This window comes from Emydura macquarii, unplaced genomic scaffold (assembly GCF_026122565.2).
Source record: "Emydura macquarii macquarii isolate MOO-44397 ecotype Brisbane River unplaced genomic scaffold, CSIRO-AGI_Emac_v2 contig_3108, whole genome shotgun sequence".
Taxonomy (NCBI): Eukaryota; Metazoa; Chordata; order Testudines; family Chelidae; genus Emydura; species Emydura macquarii.
In genome coordinates this window covers 3,102,038-3,124,540 of record NW_027133245.1, presented here as the reverse complement: position 1 = coordinate 3,124,540, position 22,503 = coordinate 3,102,038, and the positions used below count along the sequence as shown (strand labels likewise).

The window sequence follows — 22,503 nt, the reverse complement described above, 5'->3', positions numbered from 1 at the left end:
ATGTTTCTAACGATGGAATCCCCCATTACTATTACCTGTCTCTTCCTAATATCTGGAGCTCCCTCCCTCAGAGAGGTATCCTCCATGCGAAAGGATACCATGACATCATCTGGAATAAGGGTCCCAACTATGTGATTGTTTCCCTCTGCTCCAGTTTGATGTTCTCCTTCCCTGAGACTTTCATCCTTCTCAACAGTACAGAGGCTGTCAGACCAAGGGTGGGACTGTTCTACTGTGAATCAGAAAGTCTTATCTATGTACCTCTCTTTCTCCTTTAGCACCTCCAGTTCAGTCACCCTGGTCTCGAAAGCCCATACATGGTCTCTGAGGGTCAGGAGTGCCTTGCATCAAATGCACACCTTCACCAACCACCTATAGGGCAGATAATCATACAGGCTGCATTCAGTGCAATAAACTGGATAACCCCCACTCGATGGCTGGACTTCTGCCTGCATTCTCTTTTTACTCTTGCAATTCTTTCCATTATTCTTGTTTGGTTTTGCTCAGTGGGTGTTTACTGCCTTTAGTTTAAATATTTTTAATTAAGTTTATCTGCCCCCCACACTTTCCCACTCCCCCTCAGAACTAACTTGCAACACAACCCTGTTCACTTGCTCCTCTGGTCATTTAGGAGGAGGCTTTTAAAAACCCCTGGTTCTCCCTGAGTAGCCCTGTCCCCTGGTTAAAGGTTGATGGGTGCTAATGGGCTTGGGGATCAAAGTCTCATTAAGAAGCTCTCAGCCTTGCCTGCCAGGCTGCTAGGATCAGCACATGGTCCCCCAAACAAACAGACCTCACAATATACTTTGGTCAAGCAGCAAGCACATCACAGACAAACACAAACACACACACTACAGACAAGTCCCTCAAGGATCATGTAGTTTTTCCTCCTTCACCTGGAGAACTCCCTCACAAAACTCTCCAGTTAGCTGCTCCTCTTCGCTAGCTCTAGCATTACTAGAACTGCTTCTGCAGTGAAGACCCTGAATTTCTCTTCACTAAGGTTCACACTTTCCCACATCTGAATTTGTAATCATATAGTCTCCTCTAAAAGTATTAAATATAAAAGGCAAACATTATCCTGCTTGCTGTTTCAAAAACAAAATATTCAATGCTCACATTCTGATCTATTTGTGATGAAAGGACTATAAACTTTCTTGTTAAATTCCAAAAGATGAAAGAAGGAAACTGCAATTTTACTGACACTCTGCTTTATTAAAATAATTCCAAAGATTACAGGAAGTCAAGATGTCTGCTACTCAGATTTAACAGAAGTGTGATGGTACACATACTTACCACTCTATACCTATCCTGCCATCCTCTGTACAACAGTGCTCAATTGTCTCTCTGACATACCAACTTGGATAGTCCACTGACAGCTCAAATGTTTTATGTAGAAGACTGAACTACTTATTTCTTCCCCTATGTTCCTCTTCTCTCTTTTTCCATTGCTATTGATGCCACCGACACCACTCTCTCAGGGGATAGCATTACTTTAATCCACTTACTCCAAGGATATTCTGGCAAAATAGTGTATGCAGGATAGGCTAACTGAGTAATTTAAGAAATCAGACTATCAACAGCATCTTTAAGAATGGCAATATTTTCTATGGACAATGACAAGCAAAATAACCATTCGGAAAACAGCCTATAGTGAAGCTTTAAACAGCAATATTTGTACCTTCCGCAGTACAGAGAAACTGAAAAAAGTATTAGGACCAAACCACATTTAGTGAAGATAAAACAGATGAATAATGAGAAGCAGAAGCACTTCTGAGCTTTACCTCCATCAGTAGATGGAGAGAGACTCTTTTTTGACATTTCCTTGAGCTTTACATTACTACAGTGCAATACTTTTTCTAGCATTTCTGCACAGCTAATAAAAATCATTTTAGATTAGGGATATCAGCAGTCCCATTCATTGAATAGTCAAAAGTCATATCCTTCCCTTCTCCCTCCAAAAGACTAGGACTAGCCATCTTAAAACAAAAATCTTTTCCCCCTTTGCTTTTCCCCTTTGTTTAAACTATCTGCTGCATCCAATCCCTCAAACTGCAAATACAAGGAAGAGGCCAGGGACAGGGATTAAAGGGATTTTTCTTTGGAGCTAGGCAACACAGAGAACTGTAGAAGTTATTTTTCTGGAGGAAGCACTAGGAGAAGAGGGAGGACCCCCAGCTAAGAGTCACATGATTATTTTCATTCAGGAATAAAAATAGAGCAGGGTCAATATTTGTTCAGTAGAAGAGCTGTATTCTGTATAGGGAGACACCTATATTCTGTATATATAGCTGTTTTCTGCATATGTAGAGCTATTTTCTGCTTTACTCAAACAATTCAAAGAAGGGGGCCTTAAGCTTTTTAGGCTTACTGGAATTCATTCAGCCTCCTGCAGTGGTGCCCTGGCCAATAGGAATCTGTAGTACAATAAAATGGGCAGGAAAGAGGGGTGGGAAAGATATTGAACCACCAATGACTGATTGTAATAGTGTTATATGCATGCTGTATTTTGGGCCAGATTCCCTGTTTTTTTTAAATGAAATGCACTGCTGCATGATGCATACTAGCTATAACAGAGAATGAGGGGATAGGGAGCATGTATATGTGAAGAATGGCAAAATTCAAGCAACATTATTGGGTGTAGGTGTGGAAATAATGCCATAGGATGTCACTGCCAAACACCTTCACTACTCTGAGCAGTAATAGGAAAGACTTGAAATAAAGAGAACAAAAAAGACTGAAAGCTTCAGCAGAGCAGAACTCAATATTAAACTGAAATTCATGCAGTACCGACTACATTCCATACACTACTACTGAGAGTCCAACAGAAATATTTTTAAGAATACCCAGGGGGATAAAGATTAGATGAAAAACAAACAATGAACAGGAAGATAAAGCAACAGAAAGTTGTATGCACGCATGTAATATATAAAAAGAATATAATGAAAATAAAATTTAGGGAAGCCAAAAATAAAAACAACAAAAAACACAGAAGTGGAAACTGCAGATTATACCAGTTAACATAAATTCTCTTCCCTCTTTAAATAAATGCTGCTTATCAGAAACAATTAAAGGAAATGTATACTCTCCTGCAGAACAAACATAGTAAATTCTGAGGAACTGAAAATTGGAGAAGAACTAAAAATTACTGTGTTTTGGCTATTCAGAAGACAATAAGACACAATTTAAAACAAAGACAAACATTTGCCTACCTTAGTGTTCGTTTGTTTTTTGATAAGAGGAAATGCAGGTTAAAAGAAAAATCGTTCAGCGTTTATCATCAGGAAAAGAAAAAAAAAGTGTCAGATCTCCAAGACCAAATGGCATTCATCCCAAGATGCTTAGAGAATTAAACTTAAAACTACCTCAGCCACTATCATTGGTTTTTATTTTAAAAAAGCTTATGAAAAATAGGAAGGGATCCAAAAGTTTTGAAGGCCAATGAAGTACCCATATCTATCAATGCAGGGAGATTCTTGGGAAGGGCAGATGTAAAGCTGTTTGATTCTCTTGTGTGCAGCTAGCTTCAATACCAGAGAAAAATTAGATTTCTTCATAAAGGGTGAAATTTGCTATCAACTTACAAACATCAAGAACTAGGTAATCATCAAGATGGCTTTATGAAAAACAGCTGTTTAACATGCAAAGCCAAGGTTTCATCAGAAAACTGCAGTTTTCCAGAGGAAAGATAGAGGGAAGCAGTGGTTGTGATTCCTATTGTTTCCAACTCATGATTTTATCATAAGGCTCATGATATTTATTGTATTTCTTAAAGCCCCAGCTCCTGGATTTCTGCAATTAGAGAATCTTAGCTTTCTTTTTTTTTTTTTTTTTTTTTTTTTTTTAAATAAATAAAAGTCTAGCTTTCAAGAGGAAAAACCTGGAGAAAATAAATAAAACATGATTCGAGTGTACTCTAAAGCAGTGGACCACAAACTGTGGGGCATGCCCCCCGAGAGGGAAATAGAGGAATGTTCAGGGCACATGTGGTGGGGTCCAGATCTGCCCCCATGTGGGGCCAGGAAGGAGAGCCACCCAACTTCATTCCACCCCAACTCTGTTCCGCCCCCTGCTCTACCCCAACCCAGCTTCGACCCCAGTCACAGCTTCACTCCTCCCTCTGCTCCACTCCCAGCCCAGCTCTGCCCTCATTCCCTCTCTTCTCCAGGCCACCTCTGCCTCTAGCCCAAGCTTCTCCCCCATCACCAATTCTGCCCTCAACTCTGCCTTCAGCCCAAGCTCCCCTGCTGAGCCAACTGTGCAGTAATGGAGGGGGGCCACGGACATATTCTATTACTGATGGGGGAGGCACCACAGGAAAAGTGTGGGCACCACTGCTCTAAAGGCTTAGAAACCATAAAGGCTTAGAAACCAGAAGACAAATAAAAGCCAAATCAACTAATCAATCAATCAATAGAAACTCATTATTTAAGCCAATCTCTTGATTTTTCAGGGACCCAACTCAAGACAGTTGAACATTTGTGGTTGGGAGAACTGGATCCCCGCCCTCACCTGTTGGATTAACAAAAGCCATATTAGATCTTACTACTAATCAAATGGTTCCATAGATATTAAACCTAGATTGAAATACTGGACAAAATGATGGAAAGAGAACATGGAGCTATAACGCACTGAAAAGAGGTCCCACATTTCCAGCTGCAATTTACATCTTCACTTAAAACAGTGAGTCTTTCCATAAAATTATGTAAACAGCTCTCCATATTTATCATACTCCTCACTTATCTTTCATCTTATCCATGGCTTTAGCTCTCCACTGTTCGTAACCTGTCTTCACAGACGGGTGCTGGTTGAAGATACAAGTGTAGTAATTGCAGTATACCCTCATCTGCCTCATGCACCATTTTCAAGCTACTTGTTCTTTTTACCTCCTAATATTTACCTTAATTTTTCATTTAAGCCTATAGTAGTGTTCTATTGAAAAGCATGACAAACACAAGCACATTCCATTAATTCATACCATGTACTCCACAAAGCACTCAAATTATCTCTACAGCTAGAAAGAAAACAGAAATTGCATTGCCATAGCTTCCCATATTGTATAGCTACAGGACTCCAACACTGCAACTTAGGACACTGTAAATACCACTCAGAGAATAAGAATGTAAAACTTGATGACCCAAACTTTCTATAAAAGTCTTCTATTTCCAAAACTTGCAGTTACACAGATGTACAGAAAAGAAAGGTTTAGACCTCTGAAGATCAGTAATGTCCAACAACAAGAGAAAAGCGGTAGGAACATTATGGTGAAAAAGGAAGAAATTCCACATACTTTTCTGAAGACAAAGCAGTAACAATCTGAGCATGAGCTAAGACTACACTTGAGCTCGAGCTCAAGCAGGCATAGTCAAGCTAGCACACTAAAAACAGTAGTTAGCCTTGGTAACATAAGAAGCAGCATGCAGCAGCACAGGCTAATTGCCCTGAGTATGTACCTATGAGATCTGGGCAAGTTTGTAGTCAGAGCAGATAGCCTGTGCTCACTGCTCAAGCTACTACAGACACAACACTATATGTAGCACACTCGCACAAGTATTTCTACTCAGCCTGGGAATCGCACTCCCAGCAACATGTATAGATGTAGCCTTAGTGTCCTAATCGATGCAAAAAGGGAAAAAAAGTTCGCATTATGGTATTCTATAGTTAAAAATTGATTCTTTTGTGAAAGTGAAGTATCTATTATTTTGGGCAAAGATATTTCTTTTCAAATGGAGTGTCTGAATTTGATCATCATTAATACTATTTCACATTGAGTAGTAGTATTACAGTACTGCCTAGAGCCCCTAGCATACATTATGGCATTATTGTGGTGGGCACTGCATGACTACATTAAGAGACAATCCCAGCCCTGAAAAAAATCTATACTCTAAACAGAGAGGAAAGACAACGAGTCTACAAAAGGGATACAACGTGAAGCTGGACAACTGGGAATGGGACTGGAGGCACAGAGAGATTGAGTGACTTGGGCTAAGTTATCCAGGAAGCCTATGGATGAACTGTAAACTTAACACAGAACTCTTGAGTTAGCAGTCCAGTGTTTTAACCACAAGATCATTTTTGGTGCCTGTTGGAAAATGCCAATTCATCAAAGTCTGTGTATTTATCTAAATGTGTCCATTTCAAGCAAAATTTTTTGAAAGAAAAGACTTTAAAAAGCATACTGATAAGGTTAAAATGGAATGTCTTGACTTTGGGAACAGAACATTTCAATCATCTGTCAAATTTCATTCATTATTTTAAATAGATAATACAAAATAAAATTGGAAGAAAACATTTAGATTGACCAGAAATGAGGGGGTTTTTTTAAATCTCAATTCAACTCTTGCTTTTGTTCCATTTCAGAACAGAAAGAAATAACTCAGATTCACAACATTCCGCTTGAAATGAAAAATCCAGTTTCCACCCAGCTCTAATATATCTACTTACATTAAAGTACTATAATTTCATGACTGCAAAACTAGTGTAGAGTCAGCAGTTCTCAACTTTAATAAAAGTTACTGTAATGGGAACAGTAATGCTAACCTATCTAGTTCATGGTGTCTAGTAGCAAGAAGTGTTGAGCAGCAGTGACAAAACCCATAGGTTCTTTCATAAGCTGTGTAGATCCACAGCCCCAAAGAGAAGCAGTCTCCAAATAAGATCACCCAATCGTGAAGTAACAATATAAACTAAAGATAACACACAGGCAGTTAGATAACGCAGCTCACGTAACAATTTTAAACAGAAGTTCCTCAGCTGTACAGAGATATGTGGAAGTAAATTACTGTATTCCCATAGCAGTTCTACAAATAACTCCAGTATTAGATTTAAATGATTGTGATAAGGGCCAATCCCACTGCTTCTAGCACAAGAGAACATGTAGTGAACAGAAAAGTGTGTTCCTGAAAAGAACAATAAGTAGTAGACTACCTAGGGAGGCTGATGAGTTACTTACTATCTCTCCTGCAGGTGTAGCCTGCACAAAGCACAAGATGGATCTCAAAAACTAACTGTCTGGTTACTAAGTGGTGACAACTGAAGCAAAGGATGACATGGTCAAAAGCAAGCTATTTTGTCCCTCAAAATTTAGCAATTTATAAACACAAAATTGTATAAAATCTTTAAACTAATAAATGTTAAAAGACTATATGCACAGATATTGTTGTACAAAACCCTATATATTTAACAATTTATACCATTGTCTTGCATTATAGAATATTAAAATCTTTTAGTGACTCTTAAATTAGCATGTCATTACTACCATTTAGCCAACATCTGTTTAAAGGTAATGTGACAAATATGAGAATGTATCATTAGAGTTTTCATTCAGTATACACACTTTTTAAAAAAATCCAGTTAATAAATATAAAATTAATGTGAGAGAAATCCTGGCCCCAATGAAGTCATGGCAAAATTCCCATTGACTTCAAAAAGCAGGATTTCCACCCTCTGGGTTTTATTACAGGTATGTTTTTCTATTTATCTAAGTGTAACAACCAAAAATACATTTGTACAATAGCAATAGTCTGTGAGCCACATGATCTATGGGTACTATACAAGTTTCTTGACCAAAGAGTAGGTAAAATTAAATACAATGTATCAGAAATTCATTGTACTATATCAACTTCCATTACTTTCTGAACTATGAGTGTGTATACAATTTCTCACTGAAGAATTTCTATTACAAACCAACACAAGTTAAAATATACATCAGGCATTAAGACAGTTTGTGAAGAGTAAGATTTGCTTGCTGGAATGAAGTATCTTATCACTGAACAAGTTATAGATTGTAGGAATAGTGACTTTAAAAAAAAAACACTTTATTTATGGGCCTCATTTTCCACAGCATTGCATCTTATACAGTCGTCTGCTCACATACAAAGTGAAAGTAAAATCAATCTAAATATACCTACCATTCAGATTTAATAGTATTTATATCCACTTTACTCTCACTTTGCACAGAGCAGATGACTGCACAAAGTGGAAAGTGGTAGAGAATCAACATGAATCTTTAATGATAAGGAAAACTGTTAGCTGGTCAGAGATTTTTCCTCTCAAGTATAGCCTTCCTCCACCATAATTGTGTCTATATTCACAAAATAATATATTCTCCATGAAGTATCAGCTAATGAGTCTCAAGGCAGATATCAATCATTAATATAAAATGCTTAGGATGATGTCAAATTTGACAAGTTTACAGGCCATCTCATAGAAGTCAAATCCATTTTATTCAAAGTTCAGGTCATTAACGACTAGACAAACTAAATTTGCTAGTTTAAAATAAATAATGATGTGAAAAGCTATCAAAGTACAGAAAATATGAGAAGTGAATGCAACCATAAATGCTTTTCTATAGACGCCACACATCTTTTTAAACCAGCCTCACTGTAACATGATTTGGTTTTCAAGACAGCTATTTTAATGACTACTTCAAAGAAGAGGAAAGAGAAAAAAAGCAAAAGTGACTATAAACATAATTTCTGCCATTCAAATTATTATTTTATCCAAGACAAGCAAATAAGGCTAAATAATTTACATTTGGAGGAAGTAGGGATGTAAAATACTTAATGATTAAATGTTAATCATTAAGTATTAGTCTTGCCACCAAGACTAATACTTAGCAGTTACTCGGTGGCACAGGGGTTAACCGGCAGCGCAGGCTCTCCATGGTGACGGCGTCAAGTCACAGCGGAAGTGGCCACACAGCTGCTGCTGCCTGGGGAGGTCAAGGCCCTGGTGCAGGCGCTGCTTAGCACCCCACTGCAGAGCACTGGGGACCACGGGTCCGAGACAGGAGTCCCCTGCACAGCCAGGCAGGGGTGCTACCCTGGCCCTGAGGGGAGGGGTCGGAGTGTGTGGGGGCGGACACAAAATTGTTATCAGTTAAATGGTTAACCGATAATAATTTTAATAGTTTAAACAGTTACCTTTTGTAATCAATATTTACAACCCTAGGAGGAAGTGTTGTTTGAGGTAAAGGTACTGTATAATATATAGGCCTCAAGCCACAAAACGAAGCTTCCTCCAACTACATTAATTCTTATATGTGAACCAGCAGACGAAGTTTCTATCTTATTCTCCCCTCTAGTCACTTTCCAAGAAGTTCTCTCTTTATCCCTTATTACTTATCTGATATTGTGTGTGTATGTATACATATGTATGTATGTATAGAGAGGAGGGCCTGCACCTATTTGTCTCCTCAGTTACAGATAATCATGATGTTTACAATGCAAAGCAGCAGTCAGATTATAAGTAATAAGCTCAATGCAGCAAAGGAATAATAGTGTGCTTATAGTTCTATGTATTCATGTAAGCACTGCAAACACATACAATTTATAAAGCTCAGCAATAAGGGATATATTGGCTGGCAAGATGTCAATTAAAGTAAATTCCTTCCCTCATTGTTAGAATTTAAGAACTCAAGTATCCAAATTTAAAACATTTGCATGCTAACTTAAAAATTGTATATAATTTATGCAGGAAAAACTTAAAAAGTTGGATTCCAAGCTACTAAAATGGCAAAAATACTTTTATGATTACTTAAGAACTTACAGTGTGCATTGTAAACAAAGCTATCCACCGCCATTTCACAATAAATTAAGGCAATGATTCCTTGTCAATAAATTAGACCATCAACATCTTAGCGTTCTTATTTTCTTCCACTCACTCTTCCCTCAATAGCTGCCCTCTCTTCAGTAGATAATATGATTGATACCTATAACTCTATCTTCTTCTTCTTACCTCCTGCATTGCCATTCCTCTTCCTAAAGGTCTCCAGTCTTGACTCATGCTTTGCATCCACTTCCTGTGTGCACTGTAGCCCTTATGCAATCTGCTCTCATACTCTTCATGTAAGTTAGCTTCCTTGCCAATAGTTCTAGTTCTTCTACTTCATGAAGCTCTTTTCCTAGCATCTGACTTACACCTCTCCAACCAAGATTCTGCTGATTTTTCAAACTATAAACAAATAACCCTACTCAATATAAATGACTTCCTTTTCCTCCTCAATACTCTTCCCCCCCCTTCAACCTAAGATCTGACTGTGAAGTGGTCTCATGTTCTCTTCCACTAGTCCCTAACTGCTCAGCCTGATCTTCCTCATGCTTATCCCTCCTCTCCCCACCCCCAAGACAAAAAAGTCTTCTGATCCCTTTTCTCTCCTTCTTTGCTTTCAACCTCCTGGAGTACACATTTTAGTTCTATTACTTCAATTTCCTCTCTACCAGTATCTACCGTGGTGCATTCTAACATGTCTTCTACCCTCTTCACGCCACTGAAATGGTTCTCAGAATGACCAACAACTTTTTTCCTGACCAAATAAAAAGGTTTCTTTTCTCCATTATCCTCCTCCTTAATCAATCTATCTATCCTCCTGGAGGCACAGTCCTCTTCATATGTTTCACCTCAAGAACACTCCTTCAAAATATTATTTGTTCCTTCCTTTACAGGCTCCATTTTTAGCATATACAAGCTCTCATCACACTGTATCTGGACAAAAAATGACATGGTTTCAAATCATGAGATATTGGTGCTGGGTGAGGAGAGTGGAGTGTTAAACTCTCAGTACAATATATGCTTACAATAAACGCAGAACACAAAGTTAACATTCAATTAGCAAAATTCCATCTTATAAATGTATATTAAGAGTAAAAACATCTTATAAGATTATACTAGATTCTGGAAGCAGAATTGTGAGGAGAAATTCATTTTGGGGAGAAATTTAACTCCAGTATAACAGATATTTGGAGGAAGAAGGGACAATTACAACAGGAGACAGATCTGTTCAAGAAGGACAACACCATTAACAGGAAGCAAGAAGGCTGAGTAGAAGCTTTTGAGAGTAAAAGAGCAACTGCAACCTGTAATGTAGTATGAAGTGGCTAAACAAGAAAGAGTAACCATTTGGATCCTGTTATTTGCCATATCTGCAGTAAAATGGGGATGCATACATTACCAGAAATGTTTGTCAAAGTCCACTTTGCTTTGAGTTGCCATTATTTTCTTAGCAGGAAAGGAACCAATTTAACACATACGGACCCATTTTAACAAAAAAAAAAAAAAAAAATATAGGTTTTCAGCCATCTTGCATGTGGTGTCAAAGCACTAATTGCAATGTTAATATTTTATCGAAACAGACACAAAAGTGACCTAAAACACATTTCATGTCTAAAAATGACTAGCAAGTATTTAAATCCAGCAAACATGGTTAATTGTAATATAAAAAAAGTAGAACCTATTCTATATTATTTGCTTTCTTTTCCATCCTATAATGCACAATAGACCAGACTTTCCAAAAAAAGTGCCTTGAGTTAAGCTGCTAAATCCCTATTTAAGTGTCTAACTATTTTTCAGATTTCACTGACTTCCAAGGGACTGTTGGTGCTCCGCACTTTTGAAAATGAGACCACTTCTTTAAATACCTAAAGACAGACTTGGGTGCCTAAAGTTCATCTGTTTTCCCTGATAGTCCTTAACCATAGTCTCTGCACAGGATTTTGTGGATTTCGTCAAGAAGAAAAATTGACAAAAATACTATATGACCTTCCCCCTCCCCTCAGCTTCCCTTTCTCCTACAATTTTCTCCCATTTGCAGATGCAGAAGTTTGTCTTTTCTCCTCTAGCCCCTCCACCTGCCCTAGTAACGCCTTTCTAGCCATCTCTCAATCTCCCTCACATCCACTTTCATTCCCTCCCTCACTTGTTCTCTTTAGCCTCTCACTCTCCCCTGGATCTTTCCCCTCAAAATGTATGCCATGAGCTAGACTTTAGTTTCAATTACACCAAGGTAAGGTAGATGTAACCCTATACATCTACAATAGAAGTAACCAGGATTTATACTAGTGTAAAGAGAACAGCATCTGGCTTCACACGTGTACAATACAGAATCATAGAAATTTCTTTCTAGTTACTAGGGCAAACATGATTTCCATTAAGATTGCTAGCTATGTAAAGAGCTTATATGATTATTTGAAAAAGCAGAGTGTTAGCAAATAAATCATGTAAAATAAAGTATGAGAGGAGAGAGAAATTGTTTTGTGGAATTGATGTCTAGCACTCAAGACACATCATTTGGCAATCCCTTGAGCAGGTAGAAGGAGGAGAAAACTTTTGACACCTCTCCCATGTGTTTGAACAAATAATTTAAACAACTGATTTGTTAAGAAAACTGGATTTTCAAAACACAGTAATGAGTTTTTTGGTAGCAATCAAACAAACAAACAAAAGCTAAGCACCCTTGTAGTTCTATCATTAAAACCATAAAGCTCAGAGTAAAGCTAAAATGTTACATAGGTTGTGATTACTCAAGGCAGAATTATCATTTGTTTGTTTTAAAACGTAAATAGAAACTTTAAAACAAAAAATTCTTCCAGTGTTTGCACTCTACTAGTGGGAGAGAGAATCTATAAAATGTCATATAAAAATGAAACAGTTTTAATTTTCCTAACTGAAAGGCAAACCAATACCATAAATAAGAGTAATTTGACTTGCATTTCATTTGAATAATCAAAGTTGTTAATTTTTTTTAATCTCACCCCATGTTTTTAACAGATATTTCTTTGATCTTTAGAATTGAGATTCAGTGTATATTAAAGCACACTGTAATTATTTCTATGTTTTTCTGTTGGCATTACTTTTGATTGAACAACAAACATATACCATTCAATTTCATTGTTCCTACAAGTAGGGTCAAGTCAATTTCACATTAGGGTCTCAGACACTAGCTCAAACTAACAATGTAAAAAGAGCCCCTGTTTTTAAAAGTGTTTTCATTAGGGGGAAAAAAGGAATAAAGAACCATACCTATTGACTTGAAATTATTCATTCAAAAACTACATTTAGGGCCAAATTCAACTAGAAAGGACTTCTTTTGATGCAAACCCGGGATGAAACGGTGTAACCTAAGACAGTACTTCAACATTGTGAATGGAAAGTAAAATCAGAATTATTCAACCTGCTATTGTAACTAATCTGGAGACGTGTCAATTATCCGTTTACTGGTTTTACCCTGCGTTGCCAGGATGTTAAAAGCTAGAGTTGAAGGCGATGTTGCCATAGCTAGACTGAGTGGTGGGGAATCAGCAATTTGTAAGCTCCTGCAGAGCGGAGAATAGATGCCCTCCAGGCGAGGGACGGCGGGCTGGGACGCAATCCACGCCACGGTGGCAGCGCCTGGAGCGAGGTGCAAAGGAGGGCGGGGGACTCACCCACGCGAGTGTTTCAGGGCTGCGGACCTGGGCGGCGATGGGGCACAAGAGGGTGTAGAGACGCCAGCCCTGGCGTGGGGCAAGGCGGCGGGGCAGAGGGAGCCCCCATAGCCAAGGGGAAGGAGCAGCCCGTCCTGCAACCCACGGAGCTGGGGGGGGGGGGGCGGCACAAGGAGAGAGTCGGGGAAGGAGAGCGCGGCTGAGTCAGCGTGAACGAGCCCCCTTCATTCCCCGGCTGGGCCGCGCCCGGCCACGGGGCTCACAGGGCGGGGGGAGCCCGGCGGACAGTGGGGGCAGCCCCAACCTTCTCCCCGCCCGGGCCGGGGCTCGCCGGAGAGGAGCGAACGGTTCTACCTCCTTCTTCTTCTGTCCGCCCCCGAGCCGCACGCAGAGCAGGAGCAGCAGCGGCAGGTGCAGCAGCCACCGCGATGCCCTGGTACCCAGCGCCATGTTCCCTCCCCCCGCGCAGCCGGGCCTCCTCCAGGGAACACCTGCCAGTGCCGCACCGCTATCCACCTCCTCCCTGCTGATTGGACGCGGACCTCCGCCACTCACAAGCGGCCTGCCGCGCAAAGGCGCTTGGGAAATGTAGTTCTCTCTCCCCAGCCTTTGCCCCTCTTTGGGGCAGGTCTCACGCCTGACACCTTCACGAGCGGCTAACTCTCCGAGGCCACTCCCGGAGGTTACATTGAATTGGGGGCTGACCCTGCCAAGTGCTGGGCACCCTCAAGTGCCATTCATTTTGCACCCACACAGATCCAGCTGTACACAGCAGAGGATGAAGCTTAATATGTGATGAAATCCAACCTGTCAAAGATCAGGAATCTCACTTGACACTCAGGCAACCTCCTGCCCAAACACAGCTGGTAGAAACCGACCCGCTTAGTACTTTAGTGTGGTCATCTAACAGTTGAAGGTCTAAAGAAATCCATGAGTTGCAAACTTGGATGACTAATGACTGATGCTCTCCCACAATCAAAAGGGTTAATATTATTTCTGCCATTACAAGCCTCTACTCTCCCAGCTTATCCTCATCATCTCAGTCTTGTCAAGTTTGACCTACAAGTAGTTTTCTCTCATCCATGGCCCATTAACATTGCCTGAGGCAATGGGTGACTTTATTGTACAAGTCAGACAACACAAATACACAATTTGGTATCATCAGCATATTGAGCATATTGAAATTGCCATACCCTATCTCTCCTTATTAATCTTCCTAATCGCCCCATGTACACATTGAACAGAAAGGGTAACAAATTGCCATCCTGGGGCACTCCACACTTAGGAGTCCTTCAAGAAGAGGACATTGCCCATGACTACTAGCCCCTGAGATCTCTCAGAGAAAAGAACAAAGCCACTGATGGGGAGCTTCATTCCCTCCCACCAAGCTCCACAGGCAATTCAACAACACCCCATGATCAACAGTATCAAAGACAGATAGTGGATCTAATAATATTAGAATGGAAGATAATTGACCAATGTAACAAATGCAGTTTTTGAGTCAAAGTCAGGTCTATACCCATCTTGACGAAGGTCAAGAAAACCAAAAGGATCTAGATACTGTGAAAGTTCTCATTACAACGTTCTCCAAAATCTTACTGAAAAAAAAAGTAAAACGGATACAGTTTATGTGTATGCCAAGGACAGCTTCTTGAGCAGAGACCACCCTAATGCTTCCTTTCAACACAATGGGCAGTTTGCTCTGTTTAAGAGAGACTTGACAATTTCTAGAAGCAAAGGACTTGGTACTTTTAACAATGGATCCAGTATTTAGTACTGTTTATTAGTGTAATTTACATACTTTTTACTTTAACCATATCATTTCTGGACAAATTAAGTAAAATCAAGTTTAACACAAATATCCCTATGGGGCAGTTCAATTTTTTCCTTTTTAAAAATGAACAACTTTTTTCAGATAGGTTTAAGACTGGGGGTCAGTATTGTTTCAGGGCCCATTTTCTTGAATTTCACCTACGTTTTCATGAGATGTTGTATAAAAAGTTACTAAATGGGATAGAGGCACCAAAGAATTTACACCTACACCATTTTCAGTATATTAGACTATGTTTTGTGCTCAAATAATATATTTTGCTTCAGAAATTAACGTTTTACTGTTATGCTGAATATGCCATATGTTTTCATGAACAGACAGCATTAAACATATTTGTGTAGCAAAATCCATGTATGTGGGATGAATAGGAAAGCACCTAGTATAACCAAGAATTCTCTTTTTTACATTAGCTATTTGGTTCTCTATATTTCAGAGAGGAACAAATTTAGAGACTCGCAGATGTTTCTGATTCTGCAATGATATTGATAAGACAGGAGTGCATCTGTTCAGGGAGATCCCAGGATTTTCTAGTCTTGTGGGCAACTTTCAGTCTGTTATAAACAGAGCTACAAAGAAGAGAGACAAGGATATGAGCCGTGTACAGAAAGAATTACTTCAAGCAATTGGTATGAGTTTTGTGAAAGAGGAAATGTTCAAGAGGGTCAGAGCAGCATCCAGTTGTGCTGCACAGAGAACCCAGAGACTTTGGAAAAAATATAATGTGTGTGATGAGGAAAGATGATGGAGAGAGCTGGAAGAAAAGCTAGGAGAGCCTGGCGAACAGCTGAGACTACTTCACTGCCCTGCTTATTATAATAAGGGCTCAGTGATCAGACAAAGCTTGACTTGGCAAGAAAGTATTATCATTGCACTGCGGTGTGCATAAGGAAGAACAAAAAAGCTGGACAAATTTATAATTATAAAAAATGTGTAATCAATTTCCTATTTTTATTCATATTTGATTGGGTGCTTGTTTAGTTGTGTTTCCCCTCTTTTTGTTATACTAAAACTTACTTTACCAGTAATTCAAGAGCATACCATTTTATCCTGGGACAAGCTCTCTGCCAGAGCACCCCCAAGCCAGAACTGTAGGTTGTCTGGGATCATAATCTTATAAAATCTGATTTCATGGGCAAGTAAGTAATAGAAAAGTAAGGGAGGTGTCATTTGATTCATTAAAAAAAATCTATAGAATCATAATTTCAGTGGAGACATCCTCTGCAGCATGGAATCATGGAAGTGTTGGACTGGAAGGGACCTTGAGGGGATCTTCTAGTCCAGTTCCCTACATGACAGGGGCAACTTGCTGCCTCACTCTGGCTTATAGCTGCAAGTCCTCTGGCTGCTGGAAGTACTGATAACACTCAACTCATTTCCTATGACACTGTAAGGTATCATTCAAAAGTACTTCCTCCGATGAATACATGACAAAACTAGAACAATTATGCAGATATACAGGCAAGAAAATATTTTTTAAAAATCATATTTTAACAGAAGGAAGCATTGCTTACATTAAAAAAATACATTGAATTTTAGTAATCATAGGGAAGTTAGCATTGACATATAGGAGTGAAAATATTTATTTATCAAAGTCATCATCAGCATCATCTCCATCTAGAGTACCACAGCTAGACATTTTGTCACACTGGTCCTTGTCCATTCTGCACTTGCACATCTGTATAAGGAAGGCTGCTGGCCAAACATTTGCAGGGTGGTGAGCATCTGATATTTGCAGATAAGCATTTGATGTAGCTGATGTATTGATTTGGGAGTGAATGGTATTTCACACATAATTGGTGTGATCAGTCCATCTTCTAAGATCCATATATACCTGAAAGAGGAGGAATGTGATCAATCATCCCAGAGCCATTGCATTGCTTCATAATTTGCTTCTTAATAGCAGGCATAAATGCACCCCTTAAATTCTTCTCCATTTGTCTGCTTCTTGGAAAACATACACCTAGACAGTTCTACAAGTATTATAATGTTGGTCTTAAATGGTTAACTTGGCAATGAACATCTCTAGTGCATTTATGACCTCATAGGTGACTGTTTCATTCCCTCTAAGCACCTTCAGAACAAGAAGAGAGTCTTTGGAGGCTGAATCAAATCCTTCCAGTAACATAATTTGGTCATTCCAACCAACCTTCCACTAGTTTCACAGAATGAAAGGGTGTGGAAACCTGACAGTGTGGTTGCATTTAATGGCCCAAGTGATAGGAACACATCTCTGAGGGATATACAGAGATTCTGTTCCCCTGTAGCAGGCACAAAAACAGAATGTTAAGGAAGTCTTGGGTAGCGTCTCACAGAGAGCACTAGAACATCTGTGTATTTTGCTAAACACCTGTGTTTAGTAGCACCTGTCTCTGTGGAACCGATGGCATGCAAGATAATTTTAGTATCAGCTTCCCCATAGGAAGTACAAAGCAACTCCACTGAACAGTAAAAACAATGAGAGTCCTGTAGCACTTTAAAGACTAACAAATTTCTGCAGGCATAAGCTTTTGTGAGCTGCAACCCACTTCGTCAGATGCATGAAATAGAAATCAAATAGGAGGTATGTATATATACATCCGAGGTTAGGACAGCTTACAGACAGCCCCTCAACCTGAAGCAAATACTCACCAGCAACCATACACCATACAAGAATACTAACCCAGGAATCTACCCCTGCAACAAACCCTGTTGCCAGCTCTGCCCACACATCGACTCTAGTGACACCATCACTGGTCCTAACCACATCAGCCACACCATAAGGGGCTCATTCACCTGCACATCTACTAATGTAATATATGCCATCATGTGCCAGCAATGCCCCTCTGCCATGTACATTGGCCAAACCGGACTGTCACTATGCAAAAGAATAAATAGACACAAATCAGACATAAAAAATAATAACATCCGTAAACCGGTAGGAGAGCACTTCAACCTACCAGGACACTCTGTAGCTGACTTGAAAGTTGCCATACTTCTACAAAAAAAAACTTCAAAAACAGACTTCAGCGAGAAACTGCAGAGCTGGAACTCATATGCAAACTTGACACAATCAAACTGGGTCTGAATAGGGACATGGAATGGTTATCTCATTACAAGAAGTAATTGTCACTGTTTACACATTCTCACCTTCTAATCAATAGTTGTGAATAGGCCTCATCTACTCTAACTGAATGGACTTTGCTTCTATCTACGTTCTCCATTGTTGTTTCTTACCCTTGTATGTATATATATATATATATATACCTCTTATCTGATTTCTATTTCATGCATCTGAACAAGTGGGTTGCAGCCCACGAAAGCTTATGCCTGCAGAAATCTGTTAGTCTTTAAAGTGCTACAGGACTCTCGTTGTTTTTGCTGTATACAGACTAACAGGGCTACCCCTCTGGAACTTTCCACTGAACAGTGCAAGGCAGCAGCTTCATTATGCCATGTGACAAAATTCTTCAAGCAATTCGTCACATGCGGAAGCATTTTTCCTGTCAGGTAGTCAATTAACTCATCCTTCATGTGAGTATGAGACAGTAGCTTCTTCATTATGACATTAGAGATGTTCATGGAGTCATTGTGTTTTATTGGACGGGTGCAATACCATGAAGTCTCCCCTTTCTGGTAATATTTTTAATTGATTCCTCTGAATGTGTGTTAAACACTAGGTGGACTTCATGATAGGTCCAGTATTTCCTCTCTTGCCTCATAATGAAGTGTTCAGCCAAATATCAGCAGGTTAATAGTTTCTAGTTTGTTGAGAGCCATGTATCTCAGCCACTCAATTTATGATTGCTACACTGAAAGGCCTCTGCTTGAATAAGGTGCTGATCACTTTGGCAATAGGTGCTGGCTTGGGAAGACCATGAAAGATGTGCATTAGTTTGCTTTTTGTCTGGCATTTATGCATTGTTCCCTCATATTTGAACATTAATCGTGGTACCATGGAGAACTCATAGTATCCCAGTCTTATGTAGTTCAGCATCATGCTGAGATCTGGACACAACCAGGAGACATGCAAACAACGGCTAGTCTGCAGCTAGCTCTGTAATAGTCACTTCCATCTTCATTCTGACTTTCTTCTTTGCATTCGAGCACAGCTTTAGTCTCTTCTTCTTGACCAGAGCCCATAGATAATTCTTTGGGTGTCATGACATAAAGTATTTATTTGACTGACTTCTTTAGCTATCTGATCACTGAAGACTACTTTTGTCATGATATTAATGAGCTCTGGTCTGACATATACAAATGGGTTACCAGTGAGAGTAAGCTCATCTTGTAGATTTAAAATTGCTTCTTCTTGGCACTTAATTGAACCTAATGAGTCTAGATGGTGCTTGGTTACTTCTGGTGAAGTCATCTGAGACACGTTGAATGTTTCATTCGAAATTTGATGGAGTTCTGGGGTTGTGAGGAAATATCAGGAAAGAGCATGGGATGCTATGTGATGACCACAAACTCCCCAATGGCTTTAATTTCTCTGTTTGTGTGTTCTAGGGCTTCATCTGAACCAAATACACAGAAGAGAAGGAGTGACATTTTACTAACCTCATGTTCTTTTCAAAAGTCCTTTCAGATGAGGGTCAGACTTTTCTACATCTCTTATTTCAACAAGGGAGCAGACAATCATCTCAGAATAGCTGGTTATATCTAAAGCAAAAAAAGAATTTCATAAAGTCTTCTAGTGCTGCAAGGTGCAAATTCCTGACATTAAACATTGAGCTTTGTGTTTATACTAGTCTTCTGCAGTTGTATTTGCCAAAGATTCAGTAACTAGTCGGTACACTTTGTCTCCACCTGGAGGCCAAAAGTGATCAAAAGACCAAAGTAAAATACATCGATTTGTAATAAATTAGTTTGGGATTGTAATTCATTATGTTATGTAATGTGTGTTATGGAACTATGTGCATAGCCTTTGCAGATGGATTCCAGCAATTTCAGTCTGGATAACGCTGCTCTTTTGCCAATGATGGCAAGTGAGCTTAATGTACTCCTTCCATTTATAGTAATATGTAACATTAAACTTAATCCAGTATCATGTTCTGAGTATTACATGATAAAAGTACTGTCAGTGGAGGGCCACAATTTAACTTTGTGTGGGCTGCATGTTTCACATGCCTGTGTTAAATTATATTTTCTCAAATATATATTTACATACTTGTTCTTGATTTGACATGTTTGGTACTATTCTGTTTGTGGGAGAAAAGGCTTTTGAATGATACGCAATTCAACCTGTTTCCAATGACGTGGTATTATCAAATTTTGCACCAACTGGAGGACATGGAAATGGGAGCTGGAGGGGAAAGGGACAAAGCAAGTCCCCGCTGCCATGCTGCAGAGGGTGACACCATTGCAGTTATGATTCTACAAATTTGTATTAATCAAATGATCCCTTCCTTACCTTTCTATCATTAATTTAGTTATGGAATTCCACATGCTCCCAGATTAAGGTCACCTTTTAGTGAAGGCACCTTCCATGATAACAGAAATGTCCAAACAGAAAAAGCTAAAGTCTAGTGGCCTTTGTGCAAGACCTTCTAACCCCAGCTGAGAACTGTCTCTACCTCTTTTAGTCCTCAGGACCTATACTAGGCACCTAAGGATTGTTCCTTACAATCCCATGCCACTTCCCCAGGATGGTCCCTGTTTGTTTGCTCTTTCATAGGGCTACAGAGTCCACTACTTCCACCCTGGACTTTGTCTTCTTGTGCTACTTATTCCCTCCAGCTATTGAGAAGCTTCCCCAAGACCATTCTCAGCATCTCTGGCAGGAGCCCTTCTCTGCCGGAGCTGCAGTCTTTTATTCCAGCTCTTGATAACTGACCTATTAGTCACAACTAGAGTGCTAATTAGCCCAACTATTCATTCTTTTCTGTCTGTTCAGCGTATCACTCATCGGTAGTGTCAATTCCCACACAAAAATCTTTGTTAAGGTAAAATTGAAGTTGTGGGCATACCTCAGTATTTCCAGCATAGATTACCATACAAGAACATTGGAACTAAAGAAAAACAGTGAAATCCAAAAATTCATGTTGCAATTCCACAATGAGCCACAGTGTTACAGATAACGACCTCAATCTTAACTCTGTCCGAGATTACACAATTCTCAAATTAATTTAGATGTATTTAACAGTTTATTTTCAGGAAGTCTGTGTTCAGTTGGATGTTTTTCAATGAGAGAAGTTAGTTAAAAGAATGGTGGTGAAGCTGTTGACCTGATTTGACCAACTGTACAACTCTTTTTCCTGAACATCTGGCTGGGAAGGTTGACATTTTTTTCTGTGGTAAATAACAGCATAATAAAACAACAGCATATGACTCTGGACATTTGTCATTTTTAAAATGTAGTGATCAGAGGAATGACATTATAATTCATTTAATTCCTGATGTATGAGTTAGCCGCACATTTATATAAGTCAAACTTTGTTTTTTCAAACTGACTTTAATAATGTAGGAAATCTTCAGAAAATACTCAATTTGTAAAAATGCACAATTGCTTTCACATTTTAAATTCCAACTTTAGAAAAAGGAGTAAAACAAAAGCCTGCTTTGAATTTGAGAGTGACATTCCCTGGGTTCATGGTTAGTATTTTGGATACATGCATGAAAATCGAATCTACAATGGAATGCATTTTGAAATATATTTATTATAGCTATTCTTCAGGAAACCCTGTAGTATTACCGTTTTACTGCACTTCCTGAAAACTAGTTAGTATAGTTGAATGCTGTTTTCTCTTCCCAAGTATGACTTTTGGCTTTTTGTGTCTGCAGAGGCAGAGTTAAACTTGTAGTTATGGGAAATGTGGGGGAGAAAAGGCTGTTTTAAGGTGTTGAGTGCCCAGTAGTTTTATCCCCCTCTAAAAAAAACATTAAAATGTATAGCCTAGAAAAATGAGAAATAGTAGGTCAAATCTTGATCCCTGTCTCTCATAGGGAAAATTCATGGATGTCATCCCCACCTATTTTAGTCATCTGAGGTTCTGACCAGGCCTGGTCAAAATTAAAGACAAACAAATACTCTAATTATTATTATGGATATTTTATTAAAGAAAAAAACAAAAACAAAAACAAGCAAGCAGTAAAGAATGGTTACTTCAGTCACCATCTCTTCTGTGTATCTCATGGTGGAGCACATTTAACAGAGATTAGATCTGTAAGAATGGGTCCCTCCTGATGGAGATTCTTTGTTAGGTAAGAGAGGAGTAAAGATATTTTTCCCCATCAGTAGAGTCTCCTGCCTGAGTTTATCATAGATAACTAAAATAGTTTATAGATAGGCAAAGGAATTTCATTTAAGAGTCAGTGAATCCTGTTTGGTTTATCATGGATAACAAACAGTTTATAAATGACAGATAAATGATTTTAACTCTTGAAACTGAAGAAGGTATTTAGCTCAGTTACTTAAAAGAGTAAGTATTCAAGAGTTACTCAATTGAAATAGAATTTTTTTTTTTTTTTTTTGTAAACTCACCAACTCACTTT

The 22,503-nt window shown here is 39.0% G+C and overlaps 1 protein-coding gene across 8 annotated transcripts in view; it reads right to left on the bottom strand.

The window, feature by feature from the left end:
• The window catches only part of TUSC3 (tumor suppressor candidate 3), a 276,373-nt gene extending 262,673 nt beyond the window's left edge, over positions 1-13,700 (bottom strand). For all 8 annotated transcript variants that reach the window (XR_010916676.1, XR_010916675.1, XM_067530559.1 and 5 more), the window contains exon 1: positions 13,557-13,700. Coding sequence is in view for 5 of the 8 variants with exons in the window: in XM_067530559.1 (XP_067386660.1) it covers positions 13,557-13,652 (96 nt within the window). In the remaining 3 variants the exon portion in view is untranslated. The remainder of the gene's footprint in view (positions 1-13,556) is intronic.
• Between the last annotated feature and the right edge of the window lie 8,803 nt (positions 13,701-22,503).